The sequence below is a fragment of the Ctenopharyngodon idella genome, chromosome 4 (assembly GCF_019924925.1).
Source record: "Ctenopharyngodon idella isolate HZGC_01 chromosome 4, HZGC01, whole genome shotgun sequence".
In the NCBI taxonomy this organism is placed as follows: domain Eukaryota; kingdom Metazoa; phylum Chordata; class Actinopteri; order Cypriniformes; family Xenocyprididae; genus Ctenopharyngodon; species Ctenopharyngodon idella.
In genome coordinates this window covers 19,018,750-19,037,481 of record NC_067223.1, presented here as the reverse complement: position 1 = coordinate 19,037,481, position 18,732 = coordinate 19,018,750, and the positions used below count along the sequence as shown (strand labels likewise).

Genomic DNA, 18,732 nt, shown 5'->3' with positions numbered 1-18,732 from the left:
AAGTGTTGTACAACTAAGTTGGTTTTTGTTTTATTTTTATTAAAAAATATAAGCCCATCTCTGCATCGATTCCTTGTCTCATCCCTTCACCCAAACCTGACACCGACAGAATGGCATTCTGACACCACGTCCTTGCTAACCACTATTCACTCTCTCTCTCTCTCTTTTTTTTTTTAAATTATTCTGCTCACTGTTAAAAGAAAATACAAGGAGTTTATGTCAGTAGTGATTAAATATTTTATCTATCCTATAGAAAACAATTGTAGAATTAGTTTGCTTGCTATAAAAGCCGGAAAGGTTTCGAGGCCTCATGGCCTACGTGACTGTGATTACAAGGGTCAAATGTATCTGAGAAGTTAGCTTGGCCACTAAGCATATTTTGCTTAGTCTGGGATTTTTCCAGTAGACAACAGGTGGCTGTGAAATTAACAAGACCATTGTTTAAGGCGTCACGTGAAGGTTTCTTTGAGACCAGAACTGAAGAGACATTGAATTTGCCACAACAGTAGTTGCATATTCATAACTGTAACCACACAGTCCGATTAGAAAAGCACTTGAGAACCGTGGACCAACCGTGGACTCTCTGTCATATAGTGTGTCGATTCAATTAAAATAGTAATACTACATATTTCATTGATTATTTCATTGACCAACCAATCGTGATGTGGCTCAAGAAGCTCAAATTTCAGTAGACAATGTGAAATGGAGGCGTAATTTTCCGGTTTAGTTTGATCTGTCTGTTTTCTTTTGCATAAAAACTTTTTTTCTTTGCCAGTGTGTTTTGTTTGCCATATGACTCACACGTACCTTTTGTTGTTAACCAGTTTTTCGGTCTTGTCGTTTGGTGTTTCTCTCTCATGTCTCAGTCATCTGAGTCATCTGTCACAACTTCACGCATCTATAGTGACTAGTTCTTCAGGAATTCCCTTCTGCTGTGGTGGCTGGACTTATTTTTAACAACTGCCTGTCACTTATCATTGATTATCTGGTTTCCGACTATTGCCTGGATTGTGATTATTCTGTTCTATTGAGTTGAGTCTGGCCCTGAGTTCTGTGGCTCGTTTCATTATTTGAGCCGAATTAATAAAGATTATTGAGCATTTCACTGCTTTTGGGTCCTTTATCACCGGGAACCTGACATGATCTTGTATTGTAACTGAGAGGCTGTGCATTTTATTTTGGTGTCATGGAGGAGGGAGCCCTCCCACAGAATCTACCACACCAAAGCCCTCAGCCGTCATAGCCACCACACCCGAAGGCAACCGCTCCTGAACCCTCTGCCTGCCCTGTTACAGCTGAGGAGGCCATATTTGAACCCTCTGTCTGCCTTGACACGACCACAAAGGTCATCCATGAACCCTCTACCTGTCTGGTAAGGGCCAAGGAAACTGTCCTGGAACTCTCTATCTTCTCTTATAGCCACAGAGGCTGCCTATGAACTCTATTCAGATTCTGTGCTGGCCAAAGAAGCATACCCTGAACCCTCTGTGCTTCCTGTTATGGCCAGGGAGACTATTTCTAACCTGTTCTCTGTTTTAGCTCCGCCTTCTCATCCAAGGTGGTTTCCAATTCTTCCCTGGTGGTCCTCGGCTCCATCTGCTCCACTGTAGTGGTCTTCTGCTCTTTCGTGGTGGTCTTGTGCTTAATGACTTTATTTTGAAGTGTTTTTCTGTTCCCATTTTTTTCTGTTTACTTCCTGTGTTTTAGTTCCTGTTTACTTTGTGCCTTGTCAGTTTCCATAGCTACCCTCATGCCTTACCATTGCTACTAATTGCTTACACCTGTCCCTCAATACCCCATTGTTACCTTGTGTATTTAAATCAACCTGGTTTCATAGGAAAGACATACCTGTGGAAACGTTTTCGCGAGTCGCCAAAATACATACAAATGCATACATATCACTGCAGTTTCCAACAGAAATGAACACTAGAGGCAGTAAAACGGCAAGTGCTTTTAATTGTTTTCATACACGGTTACGATTACGGGGTTAGATTATGGATTAATAAAGACTCGTTTTCACGTCCCCTTGCACAATATTATGTTATGACTTCAACACGCTTTTTTTCCAAAGTGCACAATTTGTAAACAAATATATTTTGGACTTTGCATCGCTTAACCAGCTCCATGTTTTGCTTTTCTAACATAACAAGTTTGCTCGGTAGCTCACCTGATACGGAGTTGTACTTAAGACGATGAAGCCTTGGGTACGAATCCCGTGAAAGGCGAGTCACGGTAAAAGAGCTCAAAGAGATATCTAAACAAGCTAAAACGGCACAATTACGGATGTTTTTTATGTCACATTTGCTTTTGTTAACACAATAGGGTAGGTTTAGGTGTAGTGTTGGTGGTACGTTATTTTAAAACGCAATGGAGTGCAAATTTCAAATCAGAACTGCAGTGATTCGTTTAAAAACCAACGTCATAAAAACGTACCATATTCACGTTTATCTGTTTCGGCAAAAAAAATGAATACGCTTTTAGCGCCACTCAATGGACATTTCACATTGAAACTGCAGTGATATGTACGTATTGGTACGTATTTTGCGACTCGCGAAAATGTTCAAACAGGTACGTTTTTCAATGAGACTGGGTTGATTTCAACCCTGATAACTTGTTCTATTTATGACATACTCCAAGCACTTGCAATATTTCTCATAGGAAGGACAAATGGATTTGCAGTGGTCGCTTTGTTGCATCTAGTGTAGACACGGTGTAAGACTAAAATTTTTACCCTGGGTTTATACAAATGGCCCCAGATGTGAAATGACTGCAAGGGACTTCACAAAACCATGCACCAGAAGTCGCATTAAGGGCAAAACATATTAATTACCTCTTATATAAGTACTGCATATAGATTTACCATTTGATGAAACCCCTAAGTCTATGTACATTCCATGCTTATCAATAAATGTTTAAATCTATTCCAAGAGTTGTCATGATTGGTATATATACATACATACATACGTACATGTATACAATTAAACCATCTTTATCAAAAAAATTGGAAGCAAAATTAGGTTTTTGAGTGGATTAACAAATTTATTTATGTGTCTTTAAATAAATGTATTATTTAGATGTATTTTTGAGAATACAAGCAGTGATTCTACAGTAAACTTTGTATTATTTCTTGCAAAATTCTTTGTACATAAAACAAGGTTTTTTTTAAGACACACCGTCCTTTCAGAGATTTACGTGAACTGAAGATAAATATTAGTTCACTATATCCTAATAATAATGTTATCACTTGAATACTGAATTTTTATTTTATGAAAACTGCAGAGCTTTCTGTGGAGTTCAGCAGTTATAAATTATTTCTGTGTTCACTTGTTAATGAGGATTTAACTTATGGATTTCATTAAAAATTTATTTAGTTTTTTAATTAGTCTGAACCCTTTTCTCAATACTCTCTGGTATTTAATGAATCACATCTATACTTGACATTTTTCTTGCTGCTTCTTTTATTTATCTTCTACTGATTCTTGGAAGATCATCATTTTATAAAAAAAAAAAAGAGGCATTATTAGATTAAAACAAACTTTATAAGTCCACATTTTAATATTAGGGGCTTTTACATCTGTAGTTCAGTTCATTTGGTCTGGACCAAGGGCAAAAAATTATACATTGTAGCATTTTCAGTCGTTTTGGTTCCTTTTCACACCACACTGATTGCTCTGGTCTGAATCAGTTGATGAGTTGGTGAAACAAACAAAAATGTCCCGTCCTGTGACAACATCCACATTATTCTTTGACAAATTTCCTAAACTGTTCTTCGATTGGTCAGAATTAACGTGCAAGAAAATTCCAACGGAACTCCCGGAAATAATTTCAGTTAAAATGGGCCACCTTCTGAGTTGAGTTTAAGCAGAAATTCTGGTGGTTCCTCTTATTAAAAATCATTTATATTATCAATATATTTTATATTTGCATTTGTTACATACCTTTGACTTGATTTTAATACCAAAATGAGAGAGGCCCATGAGAAAAATAGCCAAGCCACCTTCTTACCTTCTCACGGGTCAGGAACACCTTGACTACAGGGAAGGGAAAAGCAAGGTAAGAAGAACCACAGAGAAGAGAAAGATCCCTGCAAGGTTTGACATACCCTCTACGGCAACCCCAGTGACCCAAAGGCCACTGAGGACTGGGTGCGCTGTGAGCACTTTAGTGCCTGGTTTCATGAGCGCTGTGGTGAAGAGAATGGCATTTTTGAAAAACCTTCAGATTGCACACACTAGTTCAGGTTATTGTTACATTTTTCATGAAATTGATTGAAATTGATGTTTTAATGTAATTTAAATGCAATGTTACACTGTTACATTATAAAATAAAAGTAATTAAATGTGTTTTATCAGAAATGTCTGTTTCACTTTGCAGTTTGACTGGCCCATTTTTGCTGATCAGTCAGCCCATTTTACTGCTCATCTCAAAAAATGTTGGACAGCTAATGTTTCAAAACCTGTAGGGCCTGAACAATTGTATTTCATTATATCAATTCAACGCAAAAATATATATAAAAAAGTCTTTATTAATCATAAGAACACAGTTAAATGTCATACATAGATTTTTTGTTAGTGTCCCATAGCAATTAACCAAAAAGTGGCCCAATTTGCCTGATATCACCCTACTGAAAAAAATATTTATTGAAAAGTATTCTAATACTCATGAATATGGGATTAGTGTTTTATCTTTATAAACATGCTTCTGGTGTGCATCTTGAGTCAAAACAATGGCACTGACATATCATAAGATATGTCACTTTTAGGACATGGGGTGCATTACGGACACATTTGTCCAGGTTTCATCCACAGACAACTAATAATGCATAGTGTGTTATTCATGCTGTTTCCACACAAAAAGACAATATTTTGAGCATCTGAGTGTCCACCTTAAAAAAGCATGAAAGAAAAAGCAGATGTGTAAATAGTTATAGAGGGCAACAAAGACCTGACTGGAGGTGTAAACAGAACTACTGCATGCATTCTATTGATGGGGTTGATCTATGCCCTCAACCTGGAGTATCCCACAACCTTTAAATACACCTTTGACATGTTCCAAAAACTTTGATCATTAAGCCTGAGCCTTGTCACAATATGCCTGCCAAGTCTGAGCCTTGTCACGCTATGCTTGCTAAGCCAAAGATTCTTCACATCATGCCTGCCAAGCCTGAGTGTCTTCACATTTTGCCTGATCCTGCTAAACCAGGGACTGTTCACGTCATGCCTGCTAAGCCAGAGACGGTTCACATCATGCTTGTGTCTATACACAAGATAGCCGCTTCGCCTGTGTCTTTAGGCCTCCACGCCAGAGCCTCGTCTCACCACGGCCGCTACGCCAGAGCCTCTCCATGTCACGGCCACCCCGCCAGAGCCTCTTCACATCACGGCCATCATGCCTGAGCCTCCAGCCATTATTGTGGCCATGCCAGAGCCTCTTTACATCATGCATGCCATGTGCCGGGTTCTAAAGGGCATCTGGAGCCACCCTTTTTGAGGGGGCACAAAACCAAACATATCATGTTTGGTTTTGTTCATGTTCATGATTTCATATCTTTTATTTTGTCATTTTGTTCATGCAGTTTGTGTCATGCTTCCCGTGCTCCCTTAGTCAATGTGTCATGTGCTGATTGGTTGTTTATGGTCATGTGTTTCTGAGTTCTGTTTGTCATTGGTTCCCTTGTGTCCTCTGCCCATTGGTTGTTGTTGTCATATGTTCTCCAAGTTTTTGTATTTAAGCTCTCATGTTACTATTATCCCTTGTCTAGCTTTGATGTTGTAACCCATTGGTTGGTGAGTCTGTTTATTTCAAGCCATGTCATGTCAAGTCAAGCCAAGTTTATCTAGTTTGTATTTACTTTGTTAAATAAAACTGTGTTTAGGTTCACTACAACTCAGTTACAAAATGACAAGATTCAAAACAGTAGACTAAGAATGTGTAAACAGTAGAAATTAGAATGGAAATAAAGAAACGTTAAAAGAGAGACAAAACAATGTAAACCATAACCAAGCAGAGTTGTACGCTTTAAGCCCTGGGTAGCATACGCACACAATCGAACACACACCCTTGCAAAGTATACTTCACTTTACTCGTACACGTACATAGACGTTCGACCACATGCGCAGTTTTTAGCAATCTCTCTACATGAATTATAAACCATATAAATAAATTTGTTTTCTTTCATGCTAGAGTTGTAAAAATGAGGGTACTTTCTAACCTCTTTGCACAGTCTGTCGTTTATGCAGGTTTTCTTTGACTACCTTGTGAATTGACACCCCGAGGGACTAATTGCTGCCAAAAAAACAAAACAAAACAAAAAAACTGTACACTGACCAAAAAAACAAACAAACAAACAATCAAAAAACTTTACACTGACCCTCGTGTATGCATAAAAACTGAAGTATACTTTGGACTTTAAGACTAGAAGGTGCAACTCCCGTAAAACCTTTCAGATTCTAATCAATTTTTCCACAAACCACTTCCCTTGAAAAAATCCTCCCAAACCAATAGAGGGAGTGGACTCAGTAAAAAAGTTTGACATCATCTGATGACGTAGAACACGGAAGCTCTGCACTGCGTTCACTACGTCAACTGGGTATGGCAATTGTTAAAGTAGTTATTTTTGTTTTGTCAGATCATCTTTTGTTTCATCAAAAATACCTTAATTTGTGTTCCGAAAATGAACGTAGGACTAACGGGTTTGGAGCAACATGAGGGTGAGTACATAATGAGTTTCATTTTTGGGTGAACCCTTAAATTCTGAAAAATTCAAACAATATGAAAATTACAATTGTGGCTTGCTGTCAGACAGTATAGATCTCAAAGGACATTTCATTACATTCATCCACACAAAGAATGTTCTTGTTGCCATTTTTTTTACCATGCTGTTATGATCCCTGACACAACAATGGTGATATTTCTTAATTACTCTCATTCATTTTTCGATGAGTTAGTGTTTTTGGTGAATACAAAATTTCTTGAAAAAGAAAGAAACAAAAGAATTCTGGAACAAAATCTTTATGGGTGAGCTTATGCCAAAATAATAAACAAACTTCCCTATGAATCAAAATAAAAGAAACAAAACATACAATAACATAACTCCTTATCTACCCAGTAAACAGGAGAAAAATAATGGCCTGTTGGCCTACAAAAAAAACAAGGCACTCAACCCCTACGGCTTCCCAAAATAGTTAAGAAGATAAAAACATGGTCAGCAGGAAATTGATGTTCTAGAAACAAGGCTCACACAATCAAAGGTGGCTAACAGCACAAAAATCACAATCTGTAGCATGACATATTCACCAGCTAACACACAGTATCAAACACACAAACAGCCATGAGCAATCCATCAAAGAGGCAGAGAGAGCTCCCTCCAGTGGAATACCGGGGGAATTTATAGTCCGGGTTTCTTCTCTGGTTCAACCACCCAGCAGCCTTGCATTATGCAGGACCAATCCTGAAAGAGAAGAAGACAGCAGGAACACAACCAAGCCAAAGTATAACATTACGTCATAGATGTAACAATGCTGATCAATTTAGTGATTTTATTTTGTTAACATTATCGTCTAACATTTAAAATTGAGAGTACATTTTTTTTAAACAATCATCAACAGTTTCAATTTGGATTTTTATAAAAACCATATGAATTCAAATAAATTTAAATTCTTTATTGTCACTACTGTATATACACAGGTATCAGAGTGAAAGTCTTGGATGCAGTTATGTTGTGACAGGAAAGACCAGAATCCACAAAACACTAACTGCATAGTGTACATGTAATGCACATTATTCTAATACTATACATTCTTATACAAAATGCAGAAGTACATAATATACAGAATGTTTAAAATTCATATATATTTAAAAGACGCAAAGATCCTTTGAACAGTTCCTGTTACAGTACGAGTAAGAAAACAGTGACTGGTTGGGTACATTATGTGGTAACGGAGTGCAATATCAGTCTTCACAGGGATAGCCCACCACACCTCACCATCTCTTATCATTTACTCACTTTCATTGCCATCCTAAATGTATATGACTACCTTTCGTAACATAAAGACAAACAAAGACTCCATCTTTGTGCATCCATGTAATACAAGTGGATTGTAACCCATGCATGTTTGACAGTTGGTTGGAAGCGTTAAAACAGTTAGTAATATTTTTCTTATCCATTGTTTCACTTCAGAAAACATTGATTCATCCACTAGGGTATCCCCTTAAAGGCAGGGTAGGTGATTTGTTTTGAAAAAAAATGTTTTTATTTATTTTTTTTATGCTGGTTTAAAGTCATTTCACACTGATGACAAAAAAAAGAAAAAGTTCTCTCATAAATGAATCCTCATGTGTTTTTTAAGGAATATTTTACGTCTGAAGCTATTTCCACACTGATCACATTTGAATGGCTTTTCTCCAGTGTGAATTCTCAAGTGGACTATTAAGCCTCCTTTTTGAAGGAAACCCTTTCCACACTGAAGGCATGTGTAAGGCTTCTTTCCAGTGTGAACGCTCGTGTGGAGTTCAAGACTTTGTTTTTTAGCGAAAATTTTTCCACATTGTTGGCAGTTGAAAGGCTTCTCTCCAGTATGAGCTCTCATGTGGACTGTAAGGTTTCCTTGCTGATCGAAACTCTTTCCACACTGAGGGCATATGAACGGCTTTTCTCCGGTGTGAACTCTCATATGGACTTCAAGGTTTCCTTTTTTAGAGAAACGCTTTCCACACTGAGGGCAAATGAACGGCTTTTCTCCACTGTGGACTATCATGTGAGCTTTAAGGTTTCTATTTTGATCAAAACTCTTTCCACACTGAAGGCATGTGAAAGGCTTTTCTCCAGTGTGAGCTCTCATGTGGACTTTAAGGGCTTCTTTTTTAATGAAACCATTTCCACACTGTTGGCAGGTGAAAGGCTTCTCTCCGGTGTGAATTCTCATGTGGACCATTAAGCTTCCTTGTTGACAGAAACTCCTGCCACACTGAGGGCATATGTAAGGCTTCTTTCCATTATGAATGCTCATATGGGTTGTAAGAGCTCCTTTTTGAACGAAACTTTTTCCACATTGTTGGCAGGTAAAAGGCCTTTCTCCAGTGTGAACTCTCATGTGGGCATCAAGGTTTCCTTTGCTGGTGTAACTCTTTCCACACTGTTGGCAGATGTAAGGACTCTCTCCAGAGTGAATTCTCATGTGTGCCTTAAGACTTTCTTTTAGAGAGAAACTCTTTCCACACTGCTGGCAAATGAAAGGCCTCTCTCCAGTGTGAGCTCTCATGTGGTTTTTAAGACTTTGTTTTTGAGTGAAACTCTTTCCACACAACTGGCATGTGTAAGGCTTCTCTCCAGTGTGAATTCTCATGTGCCTGTTAAGGCTTCGTTTTGTAGACATACTTATTCCACACTGTTGGCAGGTGAAAGGCTTCTCTCCACTGTGAACTATCATGTGAGCTTTAAGGTTTCTATTTTGATCAAAACTCTTCCCACACTGAGGACATGTGTAAGACTTCTCTCCAGTGTGAATTCTCATGTGTCTTTCAAGTGATCCTTTTTGAATGAAACCTTTTCCACATTGTTGGCAGGTAAAAGGCTTTTCTCCAATGTGAACTTTCCTGCGGGCTTTAAGGATTCTATGTTGATCAAAACTCTTTCCAGTATGTGAGCAACTAAACAAATTTTCTCCAGTTATGAATTCATGTTTCTCATACTGATCTTTGTCTTTCTTTTCATTTAGTTCTGGACTCTCCACTTTCAGCAGCATCAGGTCTAAGGTGAAAAGAGACCAAAACAAGTTAACCCCAGTTTAATGGCACAAAGCAACAGACATCAAGACATATAATGCATCAAAACCAACAACATGTAGACTAGATCCTACACATTAAACCAGAGGTCCTCAAGCCAGAGAAACCCACTGTCTTGGAGATTTTAGCTAAAAGCTCTTCAGAATCACATAGGCAATTGTGCTGAAGCAGGTTGGAAATAAACTTTGCAGGGCAGTGGGTCTCTAGAGGCCCGTTTCAGATGAGGTTAAGTGAAAACTCTGAGCATGTTAACCCTGAAATGAGGGAAACTCTGGGTTTTCCGTTTCAGAATGGGAGGTATATCAAACCTGAGAAAGCAAGTTAGGTCAAGCCCGTTTCTGAAAGGGAGGCAACTTATACTCAGAGTCAGTTACCATGGTAACTTACTCTGTGAACCTAACCTGGTCAGGAGCAGGTTTTCTTCGATAAACCCAGAGTTTCTTTCAGTCTCCTCCCCATTTTTAAAGTGTAAGCAATGCTTTTCTTAGTATTTTTGTCTTATTTCAAGTGCAAATATCTAATATTTCCTGAATCAAAATGCATTTTCTATATAAGTAAAATAATACAAGATATTTAGTCTTGTTTCCTGTAAAATTATCTGCCAGTGGAATAATAAAATAATCTTAATGCAAACAGAAAACAAGATTATACGGAGTGTCTATTATTACTAAGTGCAAATTTACACAGCTCTACCCGCAAATGCCACGGGGTTAAAAAAGTGTGCGGAGTTCACCGGCTTCAGTGGTGTAGGCAGTAACATGTAAGGCATGTAAGAGCTAACATGTGACACTATTGGCCCAGTTTCGAATCCGCCTTTCCTTTTCTTCCCCCTTTTCCCCATCACATATCACATCAGAAAGGCATTTATTTTCAATAAAAATGAAGAAAATGTTCTAAAAGTGGAAGTAAAGTGCCTAACAAGTTTAATAATGATACAAGTATTTATAATTTTAATAAATATAATCATTTACACATTTATTTAGGTGCAAATAGTATGTATCTGCCAATACAAAGTGTAAATAGCATCTAATTACTATTTACACTTATTGCAAAGAACTGCTGCTTTAACATGGTAAATAGAATATATCACTATTTTCAATATAAGTGTAAATAGCATCTACAGCTATTTGCATTCACTGTAACTAGCACCTATTGCTAAGGAAATATGCTATTTCCACTTAGTGTAAATAGCTGCTGCCTTATTTTTCTTATCCCATTGGCAGATAATTTGCAAAATAAGAAAATGAACTTAAATTATTTTTATAATTATTTTATATAATTATTTATTGCCTGTGGGATACCATGATAATGAATAGTAGTTCAATAACTTATTGTTCTGCTAGTTGTCACATGTGATATTATAACAGTGATAAAAATTAAACTTGTATTGACTCAGAAGTAGGCTTTTTTTTTTTTTTTTTTTTGTCGGGTTCTGTTGCCATGGTGAATTTCTGAGCTCCATTGATCATGGCTTTTCATAGTCATGGTGCACACGCTTAAAGGGATAGTTCACCCAAAAATGAAAATTTGGATGCGTAAGGCAGTTAGACATAGTGGTGTTTTAGAAGTGAAAAATTATATAAATACTGTTCGGTTTCTCACACAAACCGATCGTTTTGTGTCTTAGGACATCAATGTGTCGTCACGAGCCGCAGGGTTTAATTTGGATTTGTCTGTGCATGTTTTTTTGACTCTTATAGATGGAGTTACCATTGACAAGCATTATACGACTGACAGACCGCAACGGTTGGAGTTAAAAAGAATTATTTGTGTTCTACTGAAGAAACAAAGTCAGCTACATCTTGGATGCCCTGGGGGTAAGCAGATAAACATCAAATTTTCATTTTTGGGTGAACTATCCCTTTAACTCTGAGTTAACCTACTCAGAGTTGATTGAAGTAACTCAATTCAGCTGTTCTGAAACCAAAAACTCAGAGTTTCCCATCTCAAAGTAAGTGAACTCAGGAGTTCAAGTTTTCTCATGGCCGATTTCAAAACACTGCTTCATGAAGCTTCGGAGCGTTATGAATCTTTTGTTTAAATCAGCGGTTCAGAGCGCCAAAGTCACGTGATTTCAGCAGTTTGACACGCGATCCGAATCATGATTCGACACGCTGATTCATAACGCTCCGAAGCTTCATGAAGCAGTGTTTTGAAATCGGCCATCACTATATAAGTCGTTATTTTGGTTTTTTTGGTGCACCAAAAATATTCTCGTCGCTTTATAATATTAATATTGAACCACTGTACTCACATGAACTGATTTAAAAATGTTTTTAGTACCTTTATGGATCTTGAGAGAGGAAATGTCATTGCTGGCTATGCAGGCACTGAGCCATCGGATTTCAACAAAAATATCTTAATTTGTGTTCTGAAGATGAACGAAGGTCTTACGGGTGTGGAACTGCATGAGGGTGAGTAAAAAATGACATTGTTTTCATTTTTGGGTGAACTAACCCTTTAAGAACCACTGGAGCAACTCTACCCAGAAGAGCAGACATGGAACAAAAACACATGCCAATAGCAAATAAATTAAGAACATGTACTGAACAAAATAGTTAAGCTTTGAGAATGAAACCAACCTGTTTGTTCCTCAGTATCTTCTTGTTTCACACTGAATGTTTCTTCAATCTTAATGTCTTGACTCTCTCTCCCTTTAATAAACACCTTCTTTGTTTGTCTCGCAGTATCTTCTTGTTTTACTCTGAATGCTTCTTCAATCTTCGTGTCTTCACTCTCTTTTTCTTTAATAAATGCCAAAAACTCTTTAATAAACGCCATCTTTATAATACTGTCACGTGGATCTCAGTTGTTTCACCAGGAGTTTTTTTCTGTGTTTGGACACTCTGTCCTGTTTAAGATGAGAATAATTAACAGAAAGAAAAATAATCCAAACTAAATCTCTGGGTGCGTCTCAATCAGCTCCCTAGTTCAGTAATCAGTGCACTGGTAAGGGTGTCAGTCAGAGTTAGAGTTGATGGCCTTAAATGACCTGATTAGCCAATAAATAAATAAATAAATCAAATCAAAACTAGCACTACAAATAAAGAACATAAGTTTTAGAAAAAATTACAAACACGTAATATTTAGTTATTAGATATTTAACTGAAAGAGTACACTTTAATGAAAGTTTAACATGTTTATTTTAAAACAAAGTTTAAATAAGGCGGGCCGACGACTTCAACAGAAGCAAATACTAACAACCTTGTAACTCACAGTAAGGCTGTCTTTAAAAGTTTATAAGTTATTATTAAAAATCAGTTTCCCTATGGAGAAAATGAATGGAGTTTTCACTTCTGGAACCAGACTGTTGCGCTCTATAGTGTGCAGAAATTTAGGTGCATAGGAAGTTAGAAAGAAAACATTTAAAAAAGGGTCAGAGGTATTCAATTTTATTTGTGGTTAAATAAATGTACATGCTGTCCAATGATATGATGAAAAGAACTATAAGGAGTAATGTCAGATTCTGTATAAAAGGCAAAACAGTCATGTTTGAAACATTTTTAAAATCTCCGTTTCTCTCATCATTACTTGCCATTGACCGAATTCGTGTTATTGACAAACTGATTCACGATATAGGGAGCCAAATGAGACGCACCTTTTTGTTACTCATGTGTGGATGCGCTTTACTGACAAAAAAATAACGTTCATTAATGTTGTAAAGCATTGCGATGTCACATTCAATAACAATTAATTAATTTTATATCGCTTGTAAAAACTATAAAATTGCCTGAAAGGTTTCTATCGATTTAAACACTTTAAAAGCTTAAAAATACTAACCTTCCTCCAACCGAATCACAGCGCGACGCAGTCTAATGACGTACCGTCATTAGATCAAAATAAAAGTCCCATGTAGTGCTGAGAAATTTAAGTGCATAGAAAGTTACATGTAAAAAAAAAAAAAAAAAAAAAAAATCCAATTATATGATAAAAATAAAGAGTAATATTTCACATTCTGACATTTCTGAGTACAGAACTATCCCAGGGGTTGGAAACTTTTTCAACATTTTTTTTTTTTTTTAAGTTTTGTTTGATGAATTTATTTTTAAACGATTAAAAGAAGCACAGCAAAAACTATTAATTTATTATTATATAAAAACAAGGGTTTTTTTTTTTATAAAATCAAACCTTTATTAGGCCACAGAAACAAAAACAAACAAATCAATAGGCAATCATTTTGCAATATGTTAATTAATTGTGGAAAAACTTTGTATCCTCCTTGAATTATTTTTCTTGACTTTGTAAATGAGACTCATATATCCTATCATATATATGAAAAATTATCAAGAGAGTAGTGTTGTAGTACTCAAGACCATTCTCGAGATGATTTTTTATGGGTCTGGGTTTTGAGGCTTGCATCGGTCTCGACTGCATTTGTACTCTAAAAGGACTCTGGATCAGTCCTCACTGATGAACATCTTTGGTTTTAATGAGAAAAAAAAACTATACAAGGGTGGATTAGAACCTAGAACTCTGGGTTCTGTGTTACCGTTTCAATGCATTATACGACTGACAGACCGCAACGGTTGGAGTTAAAAATCATCATTTGTGTTCTACTGAAGAAACAAAGTCACCTACATCTTGGATGCCCTAAACAGATAAACATCAAATTTTCATTTTTGGGTGAACTATCCCTTTAATACAGATACATCGCACATACAGATCCACATCTTGAGGTAATCATTAATCATAGTAGGCTCAACTTGTTTTATTAGGTTAGGAGCTATAAATATGATTAAAGTGCGAGATTTAAATTGCACAAGTCAATGAAGGCACGCAACTCTGAAAGCACAAACACAGCACATCACACGCACACAAAAATTACTGACTGACTTATAGCTTGTTCCGCTATTTCTTGCGCTTAGCTTTGAGATGAAACAAAGTTAATGGTATACATTTCAGAGGTATCAAGTACATAAAGTCTCCTTAAACATTCCACACAGGTCACAATGATGGTGATTCATGTGAAAACTCCTTTCATTCAGGTCGTTTCATGTTTCAAGGAGCTCAGCATGTCTTTAGCAAGGTGACTCAACTGCCGAAAATGAAACAGAAAGTTCAGTGTCGCATCCTGAAGCTCAACACACAAGTTTTCTTCATTGAAAATAGCAAGACTAAATTATATTACCAGTGCTGATGCCACTCTCTCTCCCATTGCAGTCTTTAATCTTAATATTAGCTGATGATAAATAAAATAAAGCCCATTCTATTGCTGTCGTTGATGTGAATTTGACTGAATTAAAACAAATTTTATGGAAAACTGCTTCCATCTTAATGTTGGAAAACACTTTTAGATCAGAATAGTTTCTCTTAAGCTTGTGTATATGTTTAGTTAAAGTCAAGTTATTAAACAATGTAGGTTCTTTTGTGTTTTATATAATGAGCATTATGAGGTGCTCTAGGAAGCTTTCCTCAGTGATGGCAGGTTTAAGGCTTCTCTCAAATGTGAATTCTCATGTGCCTGTTAAAGCTTCCTTTTTGAGCGAAACTCTTTCCACATTGAGAGCATGTGTAAGGTTTCTCTCCAGTGTGAGTTCTCATGTGGCTTTCAAGGCTTCCTTTTTTAGTGAAACTTTTCCCACATTGTTGGCAGGTGAAAGGCTTCTCTCCAGTATGAATTCTCATGTGAACTGCAAGATTTCCTTGTTGATCAAAACTCTTTCCACACTGAGGGCATACGAATGGCTTTTCTCCAGTGTGAACTCTCATATGGACCTCAAGGTTTCCTTTTTTAGTGAAACTCTTTCCACACTGTTGGCAGGTGAAAGGCTTCTCTCCAGTGTGAACTCTCATGTGGACTATAAGGTTTCTATGTTGATCAAAACATTTTCCACACTGAGCGCATTTGAACGGCTTTTCTCCAGTGTGAATTCTCATGTGCCTGTTAAGGCTTCCCTTTTGAATAAACCTCTTTCCACACTGAAGACATGTGAATGGCTTCTCTCCAGTATGAAGTCTCATGTGCCTTTTAAGGGTTCCTTTTTGAACAAAACTCGTTCCACAATGAGGGCAAGTGAATGGCCTCTCTCCAGTGTGAATTCTCATGTGGACTCTAAGGTTTTTGTTTCGAATAAAATTCTTTCCACACTGTTGGCAGGTGAAATTACTTTTAGCTCCTGTCTTTTGAGCTCTTTTTTGTGAGAAAGATTTTTCAGTCTGTGAGCAAATAAAGTGTCCAGTTAAGAAATCATTATGTTTCTCATAATGACCTTTCACTTCCATTTCATTCAGTTCTTGACTCTCCTCTTTCAGTGGCATCAGGTCTACGGCAAAAAGAGACCAAAACAAGTTAACAACAGTTTAATGGCACCATACAACAGGCATCAAAACATTTAGACATATAATGCATCAAAACCAACAACATATAGGCTAGATCCTACCAACTAATGCCGGGAACATACTACATGATTTTCAAAGTTGTCTGATTGCTGTCCTTCTCACACTACACGACTGTCTAGGGCAGGGTTGCCAGGTTTTCTCAACAAAACCTGCCCAATTGCTTCTCAAAACTAGCCCAATCGCATTTCAGGGGGGTACCCCGGTAAAAATTGTGTTCTGGGGGGTAAAATCCACATTTCTGGCAGGGTTCCCCTGGTAAAATTTGCATTCCAAAGGCTAAATATCATGTTACTTGGAGTCGCCTCAACCCGCAGACATGAAAAACCACCCGCGGAAACAGTGTTAAAGTGGCCCAATTCTTGGCAACACTGGTCAGGGGTATCATTTAGTTGCTGTTGGGTGCACATTACATGACGGATTGGCGACAACGTGTGAGGCGGGAATCGAAAGTCACACATTACACAAAATTTCAATAGGGAGAATTGTCAACAACTAACTACATACGAGAAGTCATACAGGAAATAACAGAAGATGAAGAGACTGGATTTCTTCCTGTTAAAAAAGGTAGGTGGGGGGGGGTGGGGGGGGGGGGGGGGGTGGGGGGGGAGTGTATGAAGGAGAGAATGGTTGCTGGTCGCAATGTCAATTCCAGTCAAAACACTTTTCACACTGCAGGACTCAGAACCAGATATTTAGCATGCTAAATATTTAACGGGTGTCAGCGACGCATTAGCGCTTCTTTCAGGTTGTGCCTTTGATCGTATACACTGCATTTTTCACTCATGTGAACGAGCACTGATTTACCTCCGATTTGGGGCATTTGTCAGTAATTTCCACAAAACTGTCTGTAAGTGAAAATTGGAGCTGCAAAACTACTGCAGTTTGTACCCGGCATAAGATACTGAAAGAGATTTTACATGTTATCTCAGAACATCTTGTCAATATTGTTAATTCTTAGCGTTAGTTTATGATAAACATTTTGTAAGCTTTATATTTTAATAGCTGAACGCAACTTTAAACTAAAGGATTTATACTTTCATTAATTTGATACGCTACTCCACATAGGAAGAACAGACATGCCAACTAGGCTAATATACATATAGCTGAAGCAGATTGATATCGTCTTGGTCTGGAGCGAGGTTTACATAAGGTAACGTAAAAATAATTGGGGCAATCTGCCAAATCCCCAAAGTTCCATTTTCTACCACAGATATGCATTGGAAATCTGTGGCCCGCTGCCCCGCTTAGTATCATAACACATGCCTGCCAAAGCCGCATGTTAATTTTTAATATATCCTGCTCACTTTACGACTTAAAATAGTCTAGAAAATCTGAAAAACATTTGTTATAAAATTCTGAACACGTTTACAATTTATCACTGATTCAGTTAATATAGATTTCTATGTTTTGGATGAATATTTTGCCCTACCCGCCCTTACAGACGAGCCACGGCTGTTTTGATGTAAAAATTACTGAGCATATTAAGGAAAAAAAGCTGAAATCATGCCGTTTTGAGAAAGAAACCAACCTGTTTGTTCCTCAGTATCTTCATGTTTCACTCTGAATGTTTCTTCAGTCTTCACATCTTCACTCTCCTCTTTAATAAAGGCCTTTTTTGTTTGTTCCTCAGTATCTTCTTGTTTCATACTAAATGCTTCTTCAATCCTCATTTCTTCATTCTCCTCTTTAATAAACATCATCTTTATAATAGTTCATCATGTGGATTTCAGCTGCTTCACCAGTTGTTTTTCTGTGTGTTTGGGCAATTAATTGAGAATAATTAACAGAAATAAAAATGAATTTAAACTAAATCTCTGGGTGTGTCTTAGTCAGCTTCCTAATTCAGTTGTCAGTGCACTGATAAGTCAGTCAGACTAATAGTTAATAGCCTTAAATGACCTGATTAGCCAAAAACATTCAAAACTAGAATGAAAAATTAATGAAAGAACACAAATTACTAAGACACTCAATATTTAGTTATGGTTTATATTTGTATTTAATGATTTGTATATTACATTTAATAATTTATAATTTCATGAAACATTTGCTAATAGTTTTAAAGTTGTGTTTATGCTCTCATTGCATTTACACTGTTTTGATTAGCATGTGTCGTCAGCGTGTGACGATTTGAAATATTAAATCATTTTGAAAAGCTCAGTTTTTCTATCACTACTTGGCAGTGGCCTAATTCGTGTATTTATGATAAACTGATTCACGATATTGGGGGTGAAATGGGAAGCACCTTTTCTATTACTCATGGAAGAGCTTTATGCTCATAAAAATAACATGCATTATTGTTAAAGCATGTTGCACTTAATAAGTAATTAATTTCACAGTTCTCTGTTAAAGTGTCTGAAAGTTTTATATCGATTTAAACACTTTGAATAAAAAACAAACCTTTCTTCATTTGAATCACAGATGCAGGAGCCAGACCCAGTGCAGCCTTATGACATCATGTCATCAGACCAAAATAAAAGTCTTCCACACACTAAAATCATAGAAATTGAACACTTAGAAAACATTGAAATATTAAAAAGATTTGAACTCTTTTTCACCCATTCCCAAAGCTATCGATACAGCTTCTAGTTTATATCTACATGTAAGCAAGTG

At 37.0% G+C, this 18,732-nt stretch overlaps 3 protein-coding genes across 4 annotated transcripts in view; 1 reads left to right on the top strand and 2 right to left on the bottom strand.

The window, feature by feature from the left end:
- Positions 1 to 18,732, top strand: part of LOC127510665 (gastrula zinc finger protein XlCGF8.2DB-like) — a 242,149-nt gene that overhangs the window by 39,349 nt on the left and 184,068 nt on the right. The window lies entirely within an intron of this gene.
- On the bottom strand, positions 7,647 to 13,600 carry LOC127510622 (gastrula zinc finger protein XlCGF57.1-like). The gene is made up of 3 exons (XM_051890423.1): positions 13,564 to 13,600; positions 12,366 to 12,634; positions 7,647 to 9,748 (listed from the first exon to the last, which is right to left on the bottom strand). Exons 2-3 carry the CDS (start codon positions 12,562 to 12,564, stop codon positions 8,319 to 8,321), a joined length of 1,629 nt encoding a protein of 542 aa, XP_051746383.1. The 5' UTR covers positions 12,565 to 12,634; positions 13,564 to 13,600; the 3' UTR covers positions 7,647 to 8,318.
- LOC127510683 (gastrula zinc finger protein XlCGF8.2DB-like) lies at positions 14,471 to 18,580 on the bottom strand. Its single transcript, XM_051890600.1, has 3 exons — positions 18,520 to 18,580; positions 17,651 to 17,872; positions 14,471 to 16,046 (listed from the first exon to the last, which is right to left on the bottom strand). Exons 2-3 carry the CDS (start codon positions 17,820 to 17,822, stop codon positions 15,223 to 15,225), a joined length of 996 nt encoding a protein of 331 aa, XP_051746560.1. The 5' UTR covers positions 17,823 to 17,872; positions 18,520 to 18,580; the 3' UTR covers positions 14,471 to 15,222.